The sequence below is a fragment of the Labeo rohita genome, chromosome 20 (genome assembly GCF_022985175.1).
Source record: "Labeo rohita strain BAU-BD-2019 chromosome 20, IGBB_LRoh.1.0, whole genome shotgun sequence".
NCBI classification, from domain to species: Eukaryota; Metazoa; Chordata; class Actinopteri; order Cypriniformes; family Cyprinidae; genus Labeo; species Labeo rohita.
In genome coordinates this window covers 13,875,499-13,895,602 of record NC_066888.1, presented here as the reverse complement: position 1 = coordinate 13,895,602, position 20,104 = coordinate 13,875,499, and the positions used below count along the sequence as shown (strand labels likewise).

General features: G+C 34.4%; 1 protein-coding gene across 1 annotated transcript in view; it reads right to left on the bottom strand.

Moving 5' to 3' along the window:
• Positions 1-1,871: 1,871 nt before the first annotated feature.
• nmu (neuromedin U) overlaps positions 1,872-20,104 on the bottom strand; it is a 34,430-nt gene continuing 16,197 nt past the window's right edge. Inside the window, exons 2-11 of the mRNA XM_051138990.1 lie at positions 12,876-13,110; positions 11,100-11,155; positions 10,634-10,681; positions 9,357-9,416; positions 8,461-8,490; positions 8,132-8,182; positions 6,202-6,321; positions 3,581-3,634; positions 2,408-2,464; positions 1,872-2,132 (exon numbers count right to left, since the gene is read on the bottom strand). Coding sequence (XP_050994947.1) covers positions 2,429-2,464; positions 3,581-3,634; positions 6,202-6,321; positions 8,132-8,182; positions 8,461-8,490; positions 9,357-9,416; positions 10,634-10,681; positions 11,100-11,155; positions 12,876-12,990 — 570 coding nt within the window. The 5' untranslated portion in view covers positions 12,991-13,110 and the 3' untranslated portion in view covers positions 1,872-2,132; positions 2,408-2,428. The remainder of the gene's footprint in view (positions 2,133-2,407; positions 2,465-3,580; positions 3,635-6,201; positions 6,322-8,131; positions 8,183-8,460; positions 8,491-9,356; positions 9,417-10,633; positions 10,682-11,099; positions 11,156-12,875; positions 13,111-20,104) is intronic.

Below are 20,104 nucleotides of genomic sequence, written 5' to 3'. Positions count from 1 at the left end.
GGGTTAAATCTCTTTTTTGGCTTATTTATATGTAAAAGAAAACGTGCCTAATAATTATGCACACCTGAATATAAGGAGTTTTTCACTTCCAGCCTTCATGGATAAATATATATCACGTATAAATGATTAAAAACAAAATTAATAGTAGTTATTAAGATTGATGTGGTTTGGAATTGGTAAAATGTGCTTGGAAAAAAAAATATGACCAGAATATCAACGTGCCTAATAATTATGCACACAGTGTAAATACAAAAAGTTAATGTTGTTTTCTTTTCACATGGGGACAGGAGAGCTGTCAGTCAATGAATGGGAAAACAAAGTAATTTGCATTACTTGCTATTTGAAAAAGTAACCAAATTTTTCTTTTAAATTAAAAAGTAACATGTTACTTTACAGTAACTGTAGCGTTTTTCTGTATTACATTTAAAGGTAATATATTTTAAATGTTCTGAATTGCATCTTCATTGCAAATGTAGAATTACGAACATATTTAAATACATGTTTTAATAGAAATTATATTAAAGTATAAAATTAAATTGAACATTAAAATGTTGGAGAGAACAAATTACAAGTAACGCAACGTTTAGTAACTAGTTATCAGCTTTACATGTGTTTTAATGTTAGTTAACAAATCAAAATATGTATACTTGTTTACAAAATGCACTTTTTACAGTACACTCAAGCTGCCTTTTATTTCATAATTATTAGCTACAAGTACTGTTAACTTGCAGTCTGTAACTTTTTTTATGTCCATAATTTACAAAATGTATATAATAAGCGAGTACATCATGAGTCCATTTTCCAAACCGTGTTTTTGGCTTATCCTGAATCACTACGATACACCTATAATAGGTTTTTATATTTGCACTATTTTAGATTGCGGAGTAGCCTAGTACCTGCGTGACTCGTCATACATATAAACAGAGAGAAGTAGCTCCGGCTACAGTGTTCTTCCGCAAGAGCGCCAAAAGTTACGACTGTAGCTTCAAAATAAATTAATATCAGTTGTTTTCTTCGTAATTTTGGTTGTGCATGTCCGAGCAATACTGGAAATGAATAAAACAATTAAAATGTAGGTTGAAAGAGAAAATGGTTCTTTGATATTAAGTTTGTAAATTAAGCTAATTATGCTTCTGTTATAAAAATGTAAACCTTCTTCAAAAGAAGAAGAAATTAAGCTCAGCCACTTTTCTCAGTTTACAACTAAACCAGCAATGTTTGTGTTTCTAACCCAAATTAGATGATAACATAATAAGCTTGAACAGGTTTAGCATGTGTTTCATTTGTGTACTCCTCTCAGATGCTCAGATTGATTGTGTTCGACGTATTTTCACAACCCTGAAGCTTCCTTTTTCACACCCAGCCCCCTCCAAAACACCCACTACAGGACTAATGTATTTGGAGTCGTACCCTCTAGGTCTGTCTGTCTAGAACCAGTGAAGTGATCTTCCTCATCTACCCACTCTTAGTTGTGTCAGAAGTTTCTTAAAGGAAATGTAGTCACGATCTATGACGTCGCCTAATTAGTTATTTCAGGGCCCAGTTCATCCTCATAGTATGACAACAGCTTAATAAATACATTACGTGTATTCATGAGAACAGTAGACCACAAGCAAGATTCTGCTAAACCGATAAAGAGCTGACAAAGAGATGCTTATCAGAAAGGATGCAGTTCATGAAACATGCTGCTGAGATGTACAAATCCAATTCAAATGGCAGTGATCGGAAGTGAGGGTTGATTAATGCTTTTCGACTAATCATTGTAGATAGCAAGATAACAGAAACACACATTCATCTAGAAAAAGAGAGAATGAGTCGCACTAGTGCTTTCAATAAATAAATGGAGAGAAAAAATGTTTTTATTTCTTTGTTCTTTGGTAACATAAGGTAGATATACAGTAGAACACATACACTGCCACAATGAAGAAACATTTTAGAATGCTTTTAATTCAAAAGACACGGCACAGTTACACAAACAGGAACGTTTGAACAGATAAAAGACTTTATTTGGATTCTGTCTGTACATTCAACATCACATATCAATAGAGGGGTGTTTTCTAGAACGAGTGACGTGACGTTTCAAGGTTGACTGGCTCTGGATCAGCACACCAGCGGGACGGGGTCTGGTGCTGCTGAAAATGTTCATCAGAAAGTTTCTTTAGACATTTACAGATACATTAGTATAGATTAAAAGTGGGTTTTCAGGTTTAAGATCACATATTAATGCTCTAATTAAAGACAAATGCCCTGTTGTAGGCCTATATTCGTTTATGAAAATGCATATGAGTTTCTGTATACATTTTTCAGTATTTTTGTCCTGTGAGATTATTGTGACTAGACACGTAGGAAACACTGAAAATGTTGCTTTAACTGATTTTTCTCATATTGTTAAAAAAAAAGAAAATACCTGATTGTTTAATTCTTCGTTTTACACATACTCATCAGATCTTCTTCCATTTCGTGGCTGTAGAAAAGAACAAAAATAAATAACTGAGAAGACAAAATAGTACATTTGAAATGTGAAATAATGTAGGTATGTCAGCGTTTTTAACTAAAAATAAAACTATTAATAATTTTCGTAAAATCAAGGTGAAATTAAGTACAACAAATGAAGTAAAACATTTAATCTTCAAAACCTAACTGAAAATTAGAAATGTTGTTTTGCCACCTAACTGAAATAAATAAAGTATAAAAAATACCAATAAATTAAATAGTGCTGTCAAATCGATTAATCACAATTAAACACGATTAATCGCATTCAAAATAAAAGTTTGTTTATATGTGTGTGTACTGTGTATAATTATATGTATTAGTGCCGTCAAATGATTAATTGCATCCAAAATAAAAGTTTTTGTGTACATAATATATGTGTGTGTACTATGTATATTATGTAAATATAAATATACACACGTCTATATTTAAGAAAAATATGCTGTTTATATTTATAATGTAAATTATTTGAATATATTAAATGTAAATACATGTAAATATTTTTAAAATATATACTGTATGTATATGTATTTATATATACATAATAAATATACACAATACACATATGTACACAAAAACTTATTTTGGATGCGATTAATCGTGATAAATCGTTTAACAGTACTAATATGTATATATAAATACACACACAAATATGTATTTAAGAAATATTTACACACACACATATATTCATGATTTGTTATATATAAATATATGTTACAAACATTTATTAAATATATACATGTATGTGTATACATTTATATATGAATATAAATATACAGTACACACACATATATTATGTAAACACTAGTTTGTAAACACTTATTTTGGATGCGATTAATCGTGATTAATCGATTTGACAGCACTAAAATTAAAGCTATATGGAAATTTTGAAAAACCAAACAATATTACTAAAGCATTAAAATTAAAAAGAACAAAACAATTTAGGATTGAAAGGAACAAAAGTCATAATTTAACACTTTTGAAAAATACATATTGGATGACCTCTAATCTGAATATTATCTACTGTAGAAAAGCAATATGAAGATAATTCACTGAACAATAATTACTAGTCGTATAAATGATACACTACCCGATAAAGGAAGTACCCTCTGCTCTGGATCCGTCCGGGCCCCTGAAGGTCCTCCTGTAACACAGAAGGAATTGTTATAGATGCGCTCCAAATATCACGTCACACTTTCTGATGTTGCTACTAAACTTTGTGTACACAACTTCATCAGAGTCATCAGAGTTCCTAGGATGAATCAAAGGTTTGATGACGGCAGTGTTGTTAGGGGTTAAAAAGCTTTATCTACCCAACAAAATCCATCAGGACCATTTCCTGTGTGAGAGTGAGGCAGTCATCATTTACTCTTGTTCAGTTTTGTCTTTTACCCTTATAGCACAATAACACTTTTAGCGTACAATTACCTCTCAAATGGACAGGAGCAGTTAATCTAACTAAGGTTGAGCCATTTCACATCCTGCACATAGAATTAGATGGACTCGAACGCATGCATGCACATGTCAGCCTTGTGCAACCATGTATGTTAAGTGCACAAGCACGGGTTACATAATATAGAAATTAATACTTTCAAATACAATGGAAAAAAATGTAAAGTTAAATATTAAAAACAGTCCCCTTACATTAGGAATGATAATAAATTAATAAACAATTATTACATTTAAAGGGATAGTTCACCCAAAAATGGCTGTTATTTATTATTCACCCTCATGTCGTTCCAAACCTGTAAGACCTTTGTTTATCTTTAGAATACAAATTAAGACATTTTTGATGAAATCCAAGAGTACTCGTGAACATGCGTCGAAGACGGACATGGAAGCAAAGAAACAGTTGAATAACATTGTTATTTTTGTTTTCTTTGCACATGAAAAGTATTCTCACAGCTTCATAAAATTGAGGTTGAACCACTGATGTCACATGGACTACAACTGATGTCACCTGGACTATTTCAGTGATGTCCTTACTACCTTTCTGGGCCTTGAACATGGTAGTTGTGTTGCTGTCTATAGAGGGTCAGAAAGATCTCAGATTTCATCAAAATATCTTAATTTGTGTTCCGATGGACTTTGCCAAAATAGGAGGGATCATACAAAATGTATGTTGTTTTTATTTAGTCCTGACCTGAATAAGATATTTCACATAAAAGATGTTTACATATAGTCCACAAGAGAAAATAATAGTTGAATTTATAAAAATGGCCCTGTTCAAAAGTTTGTATACCCTTGATACTCTGTTGTTACCTGAATGATCCACATTTTACAGATTCTGCAAGGTGTATGTAAACTTTTGACCTCAACTGTATATGTAATATCTAGTGAATAAGTTAATATATTACAACCATCATTATTATTATCATTTAAATATCTGGGGGCAGTAAAAAAATAATTTTATTTTTCATTAAATGATCAAAAGTGATACTAAAGACATTTATAATGTCACAAGATTTCTACTTCAAATAAATGCTTTTATTTTTAACTTTCTATCCATCAAAAATCCTGAAAAAATGTATTACAGTTTCCACAAAAATATTAAATGGCGCAACTGTTTTTAACACTTACTCATAATAATAAATGTTTTTTGAGGAACAAATCAGAATATTAAAATGATTTCTGAAGGATCATGTGACAAGACTGTAGTAATGATGCTGAAAATTCAGTTTTTGTAATCACAGGAATGAATAACTTTTTAAAATATATTCAAATGCCATGCATTTTAATTGTAATACTATTTCACAATATTGCCAATATTACTGTTTTTAATTATTCTTTCAAACACACACATACACACACTATCTTATCAACCTCAAACTTTTGAATGGCACCTTATGTAATTCAAAAATTAATAAATGAATAATTAATTAGTGAATAAGATAACCTGGCTCTTATGTTAATGTCAATATTTTCAGCATCAACCAGAAAGATAGGTTGTCAAATATGTGGTGTATAAACACAGATACAGTACACGCACTGTCAGTTTTAATAATAATTAACACTTACTACTTTAATAATTAACACTTAACACTTAGATCAACCATTACTGATGGTCAGAAAAGAAGCCCTAGAGCTAAGTCATGATGAGATATTATCAAACAGCAGCATATGGCATTTCATCAAGATTGAGCGCAACAGACACTTCAGTCACTCTCTATAAACATCTGTCTAAAGTCACGCTGTTTTTATCAACTATTACCACAGCAACTGTATGTATGTACGTTTTTTTACCTTGAAGTATCAGTTTTAAAGTAGTACTGGTGGTACAGTGGTCTTTAATAAGGCGAATAGCTTCTCTTTCTTTCCCACACTTCCCCAAGCATCTGTTCGGGGAGTGAGTTTGATGAGCGGGTGCGAAAAAAGGCAGCTTGCTTTAATGCACGTGTACAGCTGTGCACTGTAATTACGCCAGCGACACGACGGTAAATTCCACGTGTTTAACTGTAGTGGGCTCCAAAAATACACAAAGCTACATACAGTTGCTGTAATATTTAAAGGTAAGGGACTCATAAGCATAATTCTTCAGTTAGAAATATGTATTCACTATTCAATTATTTCTTGTATTTAGTACAGCTAAATATCCTAAACTTGACTTCTGAAAACCAGCCCTAGACATACAGTATTTAGTTTCTTTTCACTTGCCCAAACTAAATATTGCTTTAGCAGTTATTTTAGTGGTTCTCAGGGTGTCATACTCACAGCGCTAATGTAGTCTGAATGAAGGTAAGCATGCAGGATACATACATTTAATTTCATTCTCCTGCTTCTTCTTCTGGCAAGCTGGGGTATGAGCTCCAGAAGAGGGTGCAACACAGTAGACTGACACATACACATATATAGAGAGATATCATGAAGACAGACATGGAGAGATATGAAAACCATGAACATCTGTTCCTGGGGTTGGCCAGGGGGTCGCAGAGAGGATTCATTTAATACTTTCTCTCGCACGTATCTGTCCTCAGTGCGGCTCAGTGTTCATTTTGCACTCACAGTGCATTGATGTTTAGTTAAATCACAATCGCATGCAGGCCATGCCAGAGCACATAACATACAATATGTGAAAATATGAGTGTTTAAAAGCATTATTTTACAATTGTTTCCAAATATGCAGCACATCTGGCTGCATATTTGATCGCAAAACTATCAAAGCCCATTTCCACCGCTGAATAAAAAATGAAAAAAAGGTAATTGTGACTTTATCTCACAATGTTGACTTTTTTCTCCGAATTGTGAGATATAAACTCACAATTGCGAGTTATAAAGTCAGAATTGTGAGATATGGACTCCCGATTCTGAGAAATGAAGTCAGAATTGTGTGATATAAACTCACAATTGCGAGTTATAAAGTCAGAATTGCAGAACTGACTTTTTTCTCAGAATTGTGTGATATACTGTAAACTTGTAATTGCATCAGAATTGCAAGAAAAAAAAAGAATTGTGAGATACAAACTCTTCTTGCAATTGCGAGTTTATATCATGAAATTCTGACTTCATTTCTCAGATTTGCAAGTTTATATCTTGCAATTCTGACTTTATACCTGACAATTCTGAGGGAAAAAAAGTCAGAATTGTGAGATAGAAAGTCGCAATAATTTTAAATCAGTGGTGGAAAACTGCCATATAAATATAAGGTAATTCATAAATGTCTGTATGATATACATTTGAAGAAGAAATGTGCTGAATATGAAAAGAATGGACAGTTGCGAGGAAAAGACACTTAATAGTTCCTCTGACGACATCAACAAAAATTAACATGTAGATTACAATTGGAAAATTTAATGTTAAGATGAATTTAGGTTTTCTTTTAGTTCTCTTGCAAATTTTTTATATTAAATGACAAAAAATGTCAAGGGAAAATGATGCAATGTAAGATATTTAGTAAAAGAAAAAATTGTTCAAATAATAATTTTTCCTAAGTGTGGATGCTGTCATGGAGGAATCATAGGATATCAGAGGTTACATGCATGCAATGGGAACTAGAGTTTTAAACACTGTAGTAAGATGATAATCTGATAATTATCTAAATTATCTTTCTTTTCTGCAATTATGTTTTTTGGATGATATATATATATCTGGAATCTGAGGGGAATATTGAGAAAATCACCTTTAAATTTGTCCAAATTAAGTACTTAGCAATGCATATTACTAATAAAAAATTATGTTTTGATATATTTATGGTAGGAATATTTTTATGGAACATGATCTTTACTTAATATCCTAATGATTTTTGGCATAAAAGAAAAATCGATAATTTTGACCCATACAGTGTATTTTTGGCTATTGCTACAAATATACCTGTGCTACTTATGACTGGTTTTGTGGTCCAGGGTCATATTTTTATTTTAATTAATTTGTTTATTTACTTTTTTTCAGTTGCTGTACCTTATTTTTTACATCCACTTTCCTGGCTAAGATATTGCAAATTGATTTTCCATTACATTGACCCAAAAGGGAACTGTGCTTTGGCTTAAAATACAGTTTATTTCATTCACATGAGCTTTATTTAATGCCTGAGTATTATATCCCTAATTACAATATGCAGTTGAGTGTTATTGAAGACAGTGCAGCGTAGCAACGGTGACTGAGTGTTGAAAGCAACAGACACTGAACAACTCTTGAGGAAACCTACCGTCCCATCTGACAATCCTGCACCATTCGGTTTAGTGTAATGAAATAAAAACTATACATACAAGTACAGACACACAAATACAAAACCCAAACACAGAAGTTACACAAACACAAAAAATCAACACAGACCAAAAACATCCATGGAATAAAAAAAAACACCATAATCCATAAAAAAGACATTATCCATTATACAAAGACGATTACAATCAAACATACATGAACAGACAAAGATAAAAGGATGCTGATGTTATGGTGTCATTGAATTGTCATTGCACTGAATGTGTCTGAAGAGACGACCTCAAATAATAACTGCAAATGTCACATGCTCACCCTTTTGCTGGTCTCTCGAGCTGTGATCTCCTGCATGTACAAAAGGAAAAGATTAAAAATCAAAACAAATTGTCTTTTCATCATTTTATACATTACTAGTGATAACTAGACCCAGCCAGAACTGTTTTTTTTTTTTTTTTTTTTGCATATTTTATGCTGTACTATGGATTGAAACATGAAATGAGTTGAGGCTGCCACAAGTTTACTCTTAAAGGGACAGTTCACTCAAAACTGAAAATTCTGTTATTAATTACTCACTCTCATGTTGTTTCAAACCTTTAAGATCTTTGTTCACATTCAGAACACAAGTTAAGATATTTGTGATGAAATCCAAGAGCTTTCTGACCCTGCATGGACAGCAATGCAACTGACACGTTCAAGGCCCAGAAAGGTAGTAAGGACATCGATAAAACAGTCCATGTGACATAAGTGGTTCGAACATAATGTTACGTTTTGTTCTTCTCTTCCCTGTCAGTCTCCGATGCCGCGTTTATGAGTTTACACAACGCATAACATGAAAGACAAGAAATCTCTGAATAAAGTCATTATTTTTGTTTTATTTCTGCACAAAAAGTATTCTCATAGCTTTATAAAATTAGGGTCACATGGACTATTTTAACAATGTACTTACTACCTTTCTGGGCTTTGAACGTGTCAGTTGTGTTGCTGTTTATGCAGGGTCAGAAAGCTCTCAGATTTCCTAAAAAATATGAACTGAAGATGAACGAAGGTTTTACGGGTTTGGAACAACTTGAGGGTGAGTAATTAATGACAGAATTTAAAATTTTTTTTACCCTTTAACACAAAAACAATACGCAAGGGTTGGCGGCGGTGTGTAGAATATTTGTGAAATCTTCTATACGTGCTGATTGCATGTGGGTATGAATAATATTCACCTGCGATTTTTGCAGTGATCCCAGCATTAGGAAACACAGGTCCTCCAGGACATCAGATGTCTGGCAAAGGTTAAAAGAAACATAAATGGATTATGAAGAGTTTAAGCCTTGTACTGTGCTTAAAATGTGCTTACATTTCTTCTTGGAACTGATTAGTTGTAGTCCTCATTGATCTGAGCTTACGCACCTCAGTTTTTGGGTGGTAAAAAGCATTATTTGTGAAGCCCCTTTTCTGTATAGCTGCTTTATAGCTTCAAATAAGTATATAATGAATGAATTTTACAACGTAAACACTTACTGAATTAAAATGAACCAACACGGAACACTGAGCTGAATAACGACACTACTGTCTTTGAGCTGCTTATTGCTGAATTGAACTTGTTTTATAATTATTGAACTTTAACAGCAGAGTTCGAATTTGTCTTATATTTGGTGAAGTCAGAATCACTGATTCACTGTTACTTTCTTGTTTAACACTATAAAGCTGCTTTGAAAGAATCTGTACTGTATTGTATAAAGCACTATATAACTAAAGGTGACTTGACTTGGATAATCATTGCACTGTTCACTCAAAAGCTCAACTCAGATCAATGAAGCCTACCCTAGATAAAAATAGGCTACTAAAATGTATTTCAAATACATTTATTCTTGCTAAGTATACATTCACATTTATAATAAAAAACACCCTGTGATTATACTTTTAGTATACTAAACTGGTCTGCTAAATTGCAAAAACTAATTTTGTACTTATACACTTTAATTGTGTGGAAGTAGTGCTGAAGTAGTGCTGCCACATAAGTCAGGTGTATTGTACTGAAATTGTTAATTTATATTTAAGGAATTCTTATCCAACTTATTTTTCCCGTAAGAGCAGCCATTTGTACATTTTATGGGTCTGGCTTCCGGTCTCATCCACGTCCAGCTATTTTTAGCTGTACGAAACGGCTTGTTTTGCTGCTTGATACTGCAGATTGGTCTGTCTTACCATATTATTTTAATGTATTATCTTAATTATGAATACACTGGCTTGTAGTACGAACAGTTTTATCGTTTACTGCATGTTGTTATTCTTCTCGTTATTTCCCCTAGACGTATTTCCGCGTAAAAGACTAAGGTGGATAAAAAAATTTAATAGCACAATTTACTGGTTCACTGGGATTCATAGAACAGTTAACTCTCTAACAGTTTCTCTGTATTTCTCTTTTACATTTATACCATAATTTATTCTCGCTTTGTTTCCTCAAAAGCACACACATTGTTTAGTCCAAATTACTCACTCTAAAGGATGGTTCTGCGGAGAGGTAGAATGAGCACAGATCAGTTATCTACAACAAAAGACAGAAAAGCAGTTGTAGTTTGGGGGCTTGCATAAATTAAGATTCAAAGAACAACTACAAGTGCAAATCACATATCATTTATGTGTCGTTTTGTTCATTTCACCCCATGGCCATAAACATGCTTAAAAATATGCTTTCATATCCCAGCCTCTAGATCTTCGGATTTACCCTTGTAATTACTCATGTACACACAGTTAGCACATGTAAACAAAGCAGAGACGTAATCATCACCTTAGAGGGTAAAGTTAACTGGTACTGAAACTCTACAAATATGGGATAAGCCATTTATAATGACCTTTTGTCTCTGAGGAAATTTGTGTCTAACTGAAGGCCAGTATAAGTGGTCTGTTTACAGTAGAAATGAAAGAACTCATAAATATGTCTGTCGACAGTAAATCATACACACCTGGGATAGTAACTGCTCATGCTCTATTGAAGATGGATTCAAGAGCACTGGAGCACCTGCAATTCATGCATAAAACGTTATTACATTTATTCAAATAATAATAGTGTTGCAAGTACAGTAAAGTTTGCATGTTTACAAATTTTGCATGGAATATGACAAAGAATGCGTTACTCTAGTTTTGTCCACTTGTAATGATTTCAAAGTCTCCACTGTTCATAATTATTAGTTAAATCTCAAATCTTATGATGATATCTACTTTACCTGTCTAAATTCTAAAGACATCTTCATTGTCATGCGGTTTCTTTGCAACTGCATCACAAAATTGCCAGTGAAATCAATCTGGAAGCCTTGACAACTGTAATCCTTGTGAGGTTTAGTTGTACAGGTCTGAAATTAATTACGTCTGCTTGTCAATTTTTTTTGTTTTGATGATTTTGACCTCTTCCCTCAAAGGAATAACCTCCAATTTAACTGAGCTTGTTTATTGATCTGTTGTATGCGTCTCTCAACCTGCCTTTCCTTTTTGAACCATTACTGTCAAAAGGTGTTTTCTGTGACCCATGGGACTCATTTAAGACTAGAATACGTGAGATAATTAAGCTGTAACTAGTCAAAAACAAGCATGAAAACAACTTCAAGAAACCAGTATGAAAGTTATAATCTAATGTTATTATAAACTTGCATCTGCATGACATTGTAAGAAATATAACAATCAGGTATAATTCTGTGTATTAATAAATGAGTCACATATCATGATATTATTCAAACATCACTGCTGTCAAATTGTCTCCGCTATACAATAATCCTTTTTTTCCTCACTGACATCTTAATTAGCAGTTATGTGACTGAATTCAATTAGGCGATATTGCTGTTGGTGTATAAAGCGAATTCTTTATTACTATATTGCAGATGATCAAGCATTAGAATCTTTGTGGTGTAATGATTATACACAAAATGAATCATATGCATAACACTGTTCATCTATTTTGCAGGTTTATTGGGCAACATCCAGCATTTTTTATTGTGCTAATTAGCCTCAACCTACAAGGCGCTTTAACAGAATTTACTGCCCTACGTATATACAGTACAAGCTCTTAGTTAATGTGTCACAATGACGCATTCCTGCTTGTTATCAACTGACACACTAATGCGGCACATTTTGAAACACAGGCAAAAAATCTAAGCCCTCAATAAAGATCAAAATCATTTATAAACATAAAATTAGCAAAAAGTCAATCTAAAGACAAGATAAAGACAGAAGGAGGAGTTTTTTTAATACCTGTTGCAATATTTATGTATCTATTCAGTTTGTTACAATAAAGTCTTTCATGTCTACTTGTTACTTAATATTTTTTTCAAGTGTGACTGAATAAGTGTTATGAATGAATAACATGATACAACATACATGAGTTTACTATGTTAGTTAGCATGAACTAATTTATTAATCTTAGTGTTTGTTAACATTAGTTAATGCTCTGTGAATTAACATAAACAATGAGCGACTGTATTTTCATTAACTAACGTTAACAAAGATGAATAAATAGTGTTGTTCATTGTTCATGTTAGTTAATACTAATGTTAACAAATGACACCTTACTTTAAAGTGCTACCAATAATATTATCATCATGTTGGTTTAGAACCAACGTTAACGTCAAATCATTTGATTTCAATAAACAATCAGCTTTCTCATTAGAGAGAAAGGAACAAGTCCACCAAACTTAAGCTAAGTTTTTCTAACATCACTCAGGTAAAAGGAGAGACGTATGTTGACTTACTTGTGGTGATGGGTATGAAGGAGATGAAGAGGACAGCGAGCATCAGGGCTGAGTTGTGTGCTGGGCTCATCGCGCTCTGAGCTGCTCCGCGTTCACACTGGCTGCTGCTCCTCATGCTTTAGTGCGCGTCAGTCCGTCAGTTCGCCCCGTTTCGTCTGGTGCTTTGCTTTTTCAGTCTGACTTACAGCCTAACATTATGAACTCTCGGAGTTACACACCCTCTTAGTAAATCGACCTGCAAAGTACGTCACGATGTATTAGCCCCGGCACGTGACTCATTTACACAAATGATGCTGTGAAACGAGTGGACAACTTCTGCATACGGTCAAAGCTATGAGTAATAACCAATCTATCATCTTCAACAGGACATTTTGGTGTATATATACAGGATTGTTTTACTGTAAAATGCATTTGGCTTTAAAAAGAAAAACACATCTATAGGCTACATATATTTTTTTTTAAATATAACGCTTGTTGTAGGCTAAGACAAAACGTTTGCTGAATATTTTAATTGTCTCGGTGTAACAGTTTTGTTTTAAACCAGCTTTCTTTTTCCAACTTCATCATTTGGATTACACAGGAGAGAAAAACGTTGAATAAAATATTGGTCTGCATACCAATAAAGAGTCATTAAATATTCATATTGTAATTCCTCTGGTTTACAACTGTCATTACATACCTGCTAGACAAATACGTTATATCAAAGCAGAGGGAGATTTTTCTGGTTTCTTTAACCATGTTTATGGGCAAACCCAAAGGAGAAAAAAAGGTAAAAGTAACACTGCAGGTGTCTGAAGCTCAGTATCCATTGTATTTCTCCATAGTCTGTAAGAAATAGAAGCAAACCTCTACGCACAACTTGGCAATAGAATTGCCACTGGCTATGTTGGCTATATAAATATATAAGCTTATGTTTGTAAAATAACACAGCTTTTTAAATATCTGAAAGTACATTTTTAACATCAGTCAGTCAAGCATTATAATATGATATTATGAAAATCAAGCATTATTTAATGAAATTTAATGATTTAATCTGAGCTACTGGTGCTACCTGTTGCTTTTTTTTACCGCAACACAACTAAAAAAAAAAAAAAAAAAAAAAAAAAGCCACAGCTGAAAGAGCCTACAGGTGTCGGCACCGACATACAGTGCCGTTGCGGTACGGGCGTCACGAGTTGGAATCCTGGCTCGAGGACCTTTCCCAATCCCACCCTCTTCTCTCTCTCCCATTTCACTTCCTGTCTGCTATGATCTGTCCTATAATAATAAAGTCAAAAAGACCAGAAATAAATCTTCAAAAAAAAAAAAAGAAAGAAAGAAAGCGCTTACAAGTGGCAACAGATGTAACTGTAGGCTTAAACCAAATGTCGTACCATCAATTTTCCCCACAAGGAGTCTAAACGCCCCTGGATATCAAGTGAAATCCACACTGAGACACTCCTTCAGTGGCTGCGGCGTCATGACAAGCACCGGCATGTTAACATCCTGCCAGGATGGCATCTAGCATTTCTTGTCTCTGCCATTTGTAATCAGTAGCTGTGGTCTACTAAAAACCTCAAAGATATCAGGACTCAAGTGGAGAGAAGACATGGGTTTCTAAACATCTAAAAATACACTTTTAACATCAGTCAGCCAAGCATTTGAATATGTTATTATGATAATCAAGCATTATTCATTATTGATTTGCTGAAATCAAGACAGGAGCGATAACAGGCGAGCACCAGCCAGTGAGATTGCCGTTGACACGTTAGTTCCACCCACTACTGGAGAAACTGGCAGTATCTTCTGGTTGTTCTTAAAAGGTCAAGAATTCCAAATAAATTCTGTTATTTTGTGGCAAAATAACAGTCGTGTTATACAGTCGTGTGTGCTCAGTCAGTTTTAGTAGAAAACCAATTAAAGATTTACGTTATTTACAAAAAAAAGCTACATCGTTTTATACATATTTTGGACTATGGGGTGCAATTATTACGTAAAATGGTTGTGCTCTGTGAGCTACTGGTGCTACCTGTTGATATTTTTACCGCAACACAACTCTGAAAATAAAATACCACAGCTGAAAGAGCTTACAGGTGTCAGCACCGATAGCCTTCTGTCCTATAATAAATCCTATAATTCTACTAAAAACCTCAAAGACATCAGGACTAAAGTGGAGAGAACAAAGACATGGGTTTCTAAACATCTAAAAATACACTTTTAATATCAGTCAGCCAAGCATTCGAATATGCTATTATGATAATCAAGCATTATTAATTAATTGTTTTCATGAAATCAAGACTGGAGCGATAACAGGCAAGCACCAGCCAATAAGATTGCAGCTGACACGTTAGTTCCACCCACCACCCGGGATGGTTGTTCTTAAAAGGTGAAGAATTCCAAATGAATTCTGTTATTTTGTGGCAAGTCGTGTGCCTTGACACTAAAGTTTACAATACATCAAATACAGCCAGGTACGCTGCACATCCATTGATATGAACTGAAAAATAGTACAGATCACTTGACAGAGGGTGAAACTTTGAAGCGCTCAGTCAGTTTTAGTAGAAAACCAATTAAAGATTTATGTTATTTACAAAAAAAAGCTCGTTTTATACATATTTTGGACTATGGGGCACAATTATTACGTAAAATGGTTGTGCTCTGTGAGCTACTTGTGCTATTTTTTACCGCAACACAACTCTGAAAATAAAATACCACAGCTGAAAGAGCTTACAGGTGTCAGCACCCAAAGCCTTCTGTCCTATAATAATAAAGGCAAAAAGGCCAAAAATAAATCTTTAGGAAAAAAAAAAAAGAAAGAGCCTACAGGTGGCAACTGATGTAAGTGTAGGCTTAAACCAAATGTCGTACCATCGATTTTCCCCACAAGGAGTCTAAACGCCCCTGCATATCAAGTGAAATCCACGCTGAGAAACTCCTTCAGTGGCTGTGGCGTCATGACAAGCATCGGCACGTTTACATCCTGCCAGGATGGCATCTAGCGTTTCTTGTCTCTGCCATTTGTAAGCTCTTTCAGTAGCTGTGGTCTACTAAAAACCTCAAAGACATCAGGGCTAAAGTGGAGAGACATGGGTTTCTAAACATCAAAAAATACACTTTTAACATCAGTCAACCAAGCATTATAATATGCTATTATGATAATCAAGCATTATTAATTAATTGATTTGCTGAAATCAAGATAGGATCGATAATAGTTGAGCACCAGCCAATGAGATTGCCGTTGACACGTTAGTTCCACCCACTACTGGAGAAACTGGTTCTTAAAAGGTGAAGAATTCCAAATGAATTCTGTTACTTTGACAGGAAAATACAACAAAAAATAATGTTTACATGTAGCGCATCAATTCTGCATGGTATGCAATACTCTCTCGCTCTCTTTCTTTGAGTGTGTGTGAGAAACAGTCCTCTTAGCAAAGCGACGGCAAGTCGTGTGCCTTGACACTAAAGTTTACAATACGTCAGATACAGCCAGGTACGCTGCACATCCATTGATATGAACTAAAAAAAAGTACAGATCACTTGACTGAGAGTGAAACTCTGAAGCGCTCAGTCAGAGCGTATAATATATATTTGTGCTAAACTTATACTTAGCCTCCAGCTCACATACTGGCGAGTAAAATCTAAGAATTTATTAGCCAATGGCTAATGTTAGACATCATTTAGTCGCCCAGAGTGAAGATTTAGTCGCATATGCGAGTGATTTACTCATTTTGAAATCCAGGCTTGGGTCACACTTGAGTCCACTTACCAAAACCTTTCACTCTGTAGGATTGTCTAAAGTAGAAATGTGACTTTGGGATGCCATATAGTAGGATTTAAAGAGTAATTCTTGATCATAGAGGAAAAAATCCTATAGAGTGTAAATCCTGTAAGTGATTCAGACTATGATGTTCATTTACACATAAGTAATACAAACTAATAAAACTCAATTATCCTTCCTGGAAAGAATTGGACTCACATGCCAGTAATTGCAGTTTCAATCCATTTTCCTCTGGATTTTACATATCTCTGGAATATCTAATGATCACTAAACCACAAGGGTTATAAATTAGGTTTAGAGAGCGCATTATGCCACACTGTTTTCAGAAAACGAAATTTCGTAGATTCTTTCAAATGTATTTACCTTGGGAATCCATGCTTATTAACTCCTGATGTTCATACAGGAAATCTTACGCACCACTGTTGTTTGGACATTAAAATGCTCAATATTGAAGAGATGTCCTGAGAGAGGACAAAACAAGACAAAGCAGACAAATCATGTTCTTTGGATCTTTTTTTTGCAATAACCCTGTGTTAACTTGCCTGCAAATGCTGGGAAGCCACAGCTACATAATTACTGTGTCAGATTTTAAAAACGAATGAGGATTATTCATAAACATTTTAATCAATTCATGAAACACATAAATGCAATTTAACAACTGCAATTTCCTTGCTTGCAGTCTACCTTGGGATAATGTTATTACCATCAGCTGAGACGTGTTTATGCAAAAGCAAAGTAACAGCATAAGTTCTATCAGGATGTAATGGATCTGAACTACCTTTACAGGTCACGAAACAGATCTAAAGTGGCAGTACACATTCAAACACTTGAAATAATTGAATTATGCATTTATTTAAAAGGGACACGGCCTTATATGCAAATACTTTATGGCTTCCGGTGTAAACAAAAATACTGAAAGTATTGCAGTAGTAGACAATCACAGAGGATATGTTTTGGACGTTTTTTTTATTTCCTCAAAAATATATCTTCTATATGTTAGTCTAGTCTACACTATTGCAGTACTACCATATAAATATAAATAAATAAATAAATAAATAAATATAGCTGCAAGCAGTGATTACCGGTGTTCAATCACTTTAAGGCATTGAAGCATACATGAAAAAAAATTATTTAGCAAGCCTGTTACCACCTAAATTAATTATTTTAAAAAATCAGCTTTGGTAAATACAGGTAATTTGCCATAGAAATACAATGTTTTTTAATGTGTATGACCTCAAAATTTGATAATTATTGACCTAGAGAGTCCAGAAAATTGTGCTGCAATGTTTTTTCCAGATTTAGCAAAAAACATAGGACTAGTTCGCAAAAGTAGGTTTATTACATTTTCTCAATCATTTAACAAACAGTTTGATTGACAGCAGTGGTTCTAGAGGCGAAGTTGTTAGGACTGAGGAGGTCTATCATATGATATGAATATTCTATGCATATGTGTGAAAAACAGTGCAAAAAACGATAACCCCAATTTTTCAAATTTCTCACAGACTGTTAGGACCTTGAGTCACACAGGCTTACCAAATTTTGTTCCGATCGACTTCCATTAACCTTTTCTAATAGGTGCTTAAACTTCATCGGTCAATGGCGACCATATTTTTTTCAGATGTCCTTATAAACAATTGTGGCACTTTGGATCAAGACCGTGCGTACCAATGTCGATAGGACAAACGGTTGCATGGTTATGGTAATTTTTGTTTTTTCCCTTTTATAGCACCACTAAGTGGCCAAGCTCTGTGACTTTTTTCAAGTGACCTCAGATTCAGCTCTTACATTGTGAGTTTGGCGAAGATATCTCATTCTGTTCAAAAGTGATAGCCGTTTTAGTAAAGGCAGCCTTGCCCCTTTACAACGTTTTGGCGTCCCTTTGTGACAGAGAGTCGATAGTTCAACTTTTTTTGATAATTATTTATATTCACTGTGCAGAGAATATCTTCCTGCACTGGTTTAGTTCCGATCGGGGAAAAAAACTAGGACTAGTTCACAAAAGTAGTTTTTTAAAAAAAAAACGCAAAATACCAGAATATTTCGCACAGGGTGACGGACGAATCCGAGGCATGTGTTTTGTCTGGTGGGAGCCAAGGATTCCAACGACATAAGACACTTTAATGGGTTTGGAGATGAGAGCGATTTAATACTTTTGATTGCTGTAGCACCCCTGTCAGGCCGATTGGGACGTGACTTGGTGACAAATTTCAAGTCTCTATGGCTTAGGGTTTGGTCTGCCTGATCAGTTTTATGTGGAGATTGCTGATCCATGCCCACTTTAAAAATTACAGTACAATAAGGTTTCAGCGCTATGCGCTTCAACCCCTAAATATAAATATACAGTATCACTGTATAAACAATATGAATGGCACAAACAATATCACTGTATGAATTTGACAAATATGAGCTTCAAGTAATAACATTTAAATCCTATATTAATGCTGTTTGTGGGAGACGTGGATGCCATATATTGCATGTTAAATAAAGCTTAAGCCCTTTATCTGGTGTGGGAATTCAGAACCCAAACCATTAAGTACATTTTATTGTGTAAACAGTGGCAGTATATGAGGATGACATCAAGTATGAAAAAAAAACTAGATGTTTAGCCAACAGGCCTTGATGTCCTTTTTGTAATCTTTCAGAAGACCAGAAAAGCTCATGTCCTTTAAGTGTTTGCTTCTGATCACCTGATCTCGCTATAAACTAGGGAGTCCTTAAATCACATTATTAAAATAAATAGTAGAGATCTGCTATAACTTTCATCGAATTTCCAATTAACTGGGAAGAGGTAGGCGCTGGAGTGTCATGGAAAAATAAAAAGCCTAAATTCAGCCTTTTGTAATCAGCTTTGTCCTGTTTTGGGGGTGTGGCAGGAGCTCCCTTGAGTGGGATGTAGATACAGATAATATGATTGCACCAATGTCTGTTTAATATCTCCTCATTATGAAAATGTCAAGCATCTTGGTGTCATGGGCTGTAGAGTAAGATGCTCAGAATTAGGATATGGCCTCACATTTCCGGGCATTTTCTAAATGCATGTGCATGTGTGTGTATTTGTGTATTTGTTCAGTGGGATTGCTCATATTTATATGTTTGAGTCAAAACATGCCAACAAAACATGTATCTCAATGTCTCCACCTGTCTAGATAAAATTAAGCCTGTGGTTGTGCATGCGTAGGGGGAGGTGTGCTGAGTTTGTGTGTCTGTCGCCGCACATCATGACGCACACGGGAGAGCGAGATTTGATACACAGTTAAGCATAGCGCCACTGGGAAATATCGGCTAAATATCAAAGTGAATAAATAATCAGTGTATATCCTTTACAAGAGGGTTATTGCTAGAGTTTTGGAGGATTGGGACTGGATGACTGAGTGGCTTCAGCAAGACTGAAATAAATACAACGAGAGCTTTCGCACAGGTTAAAGAGATAATTTATTCGGCAAGAGGGACAGAAAAGGAATGAGGCAGGAAT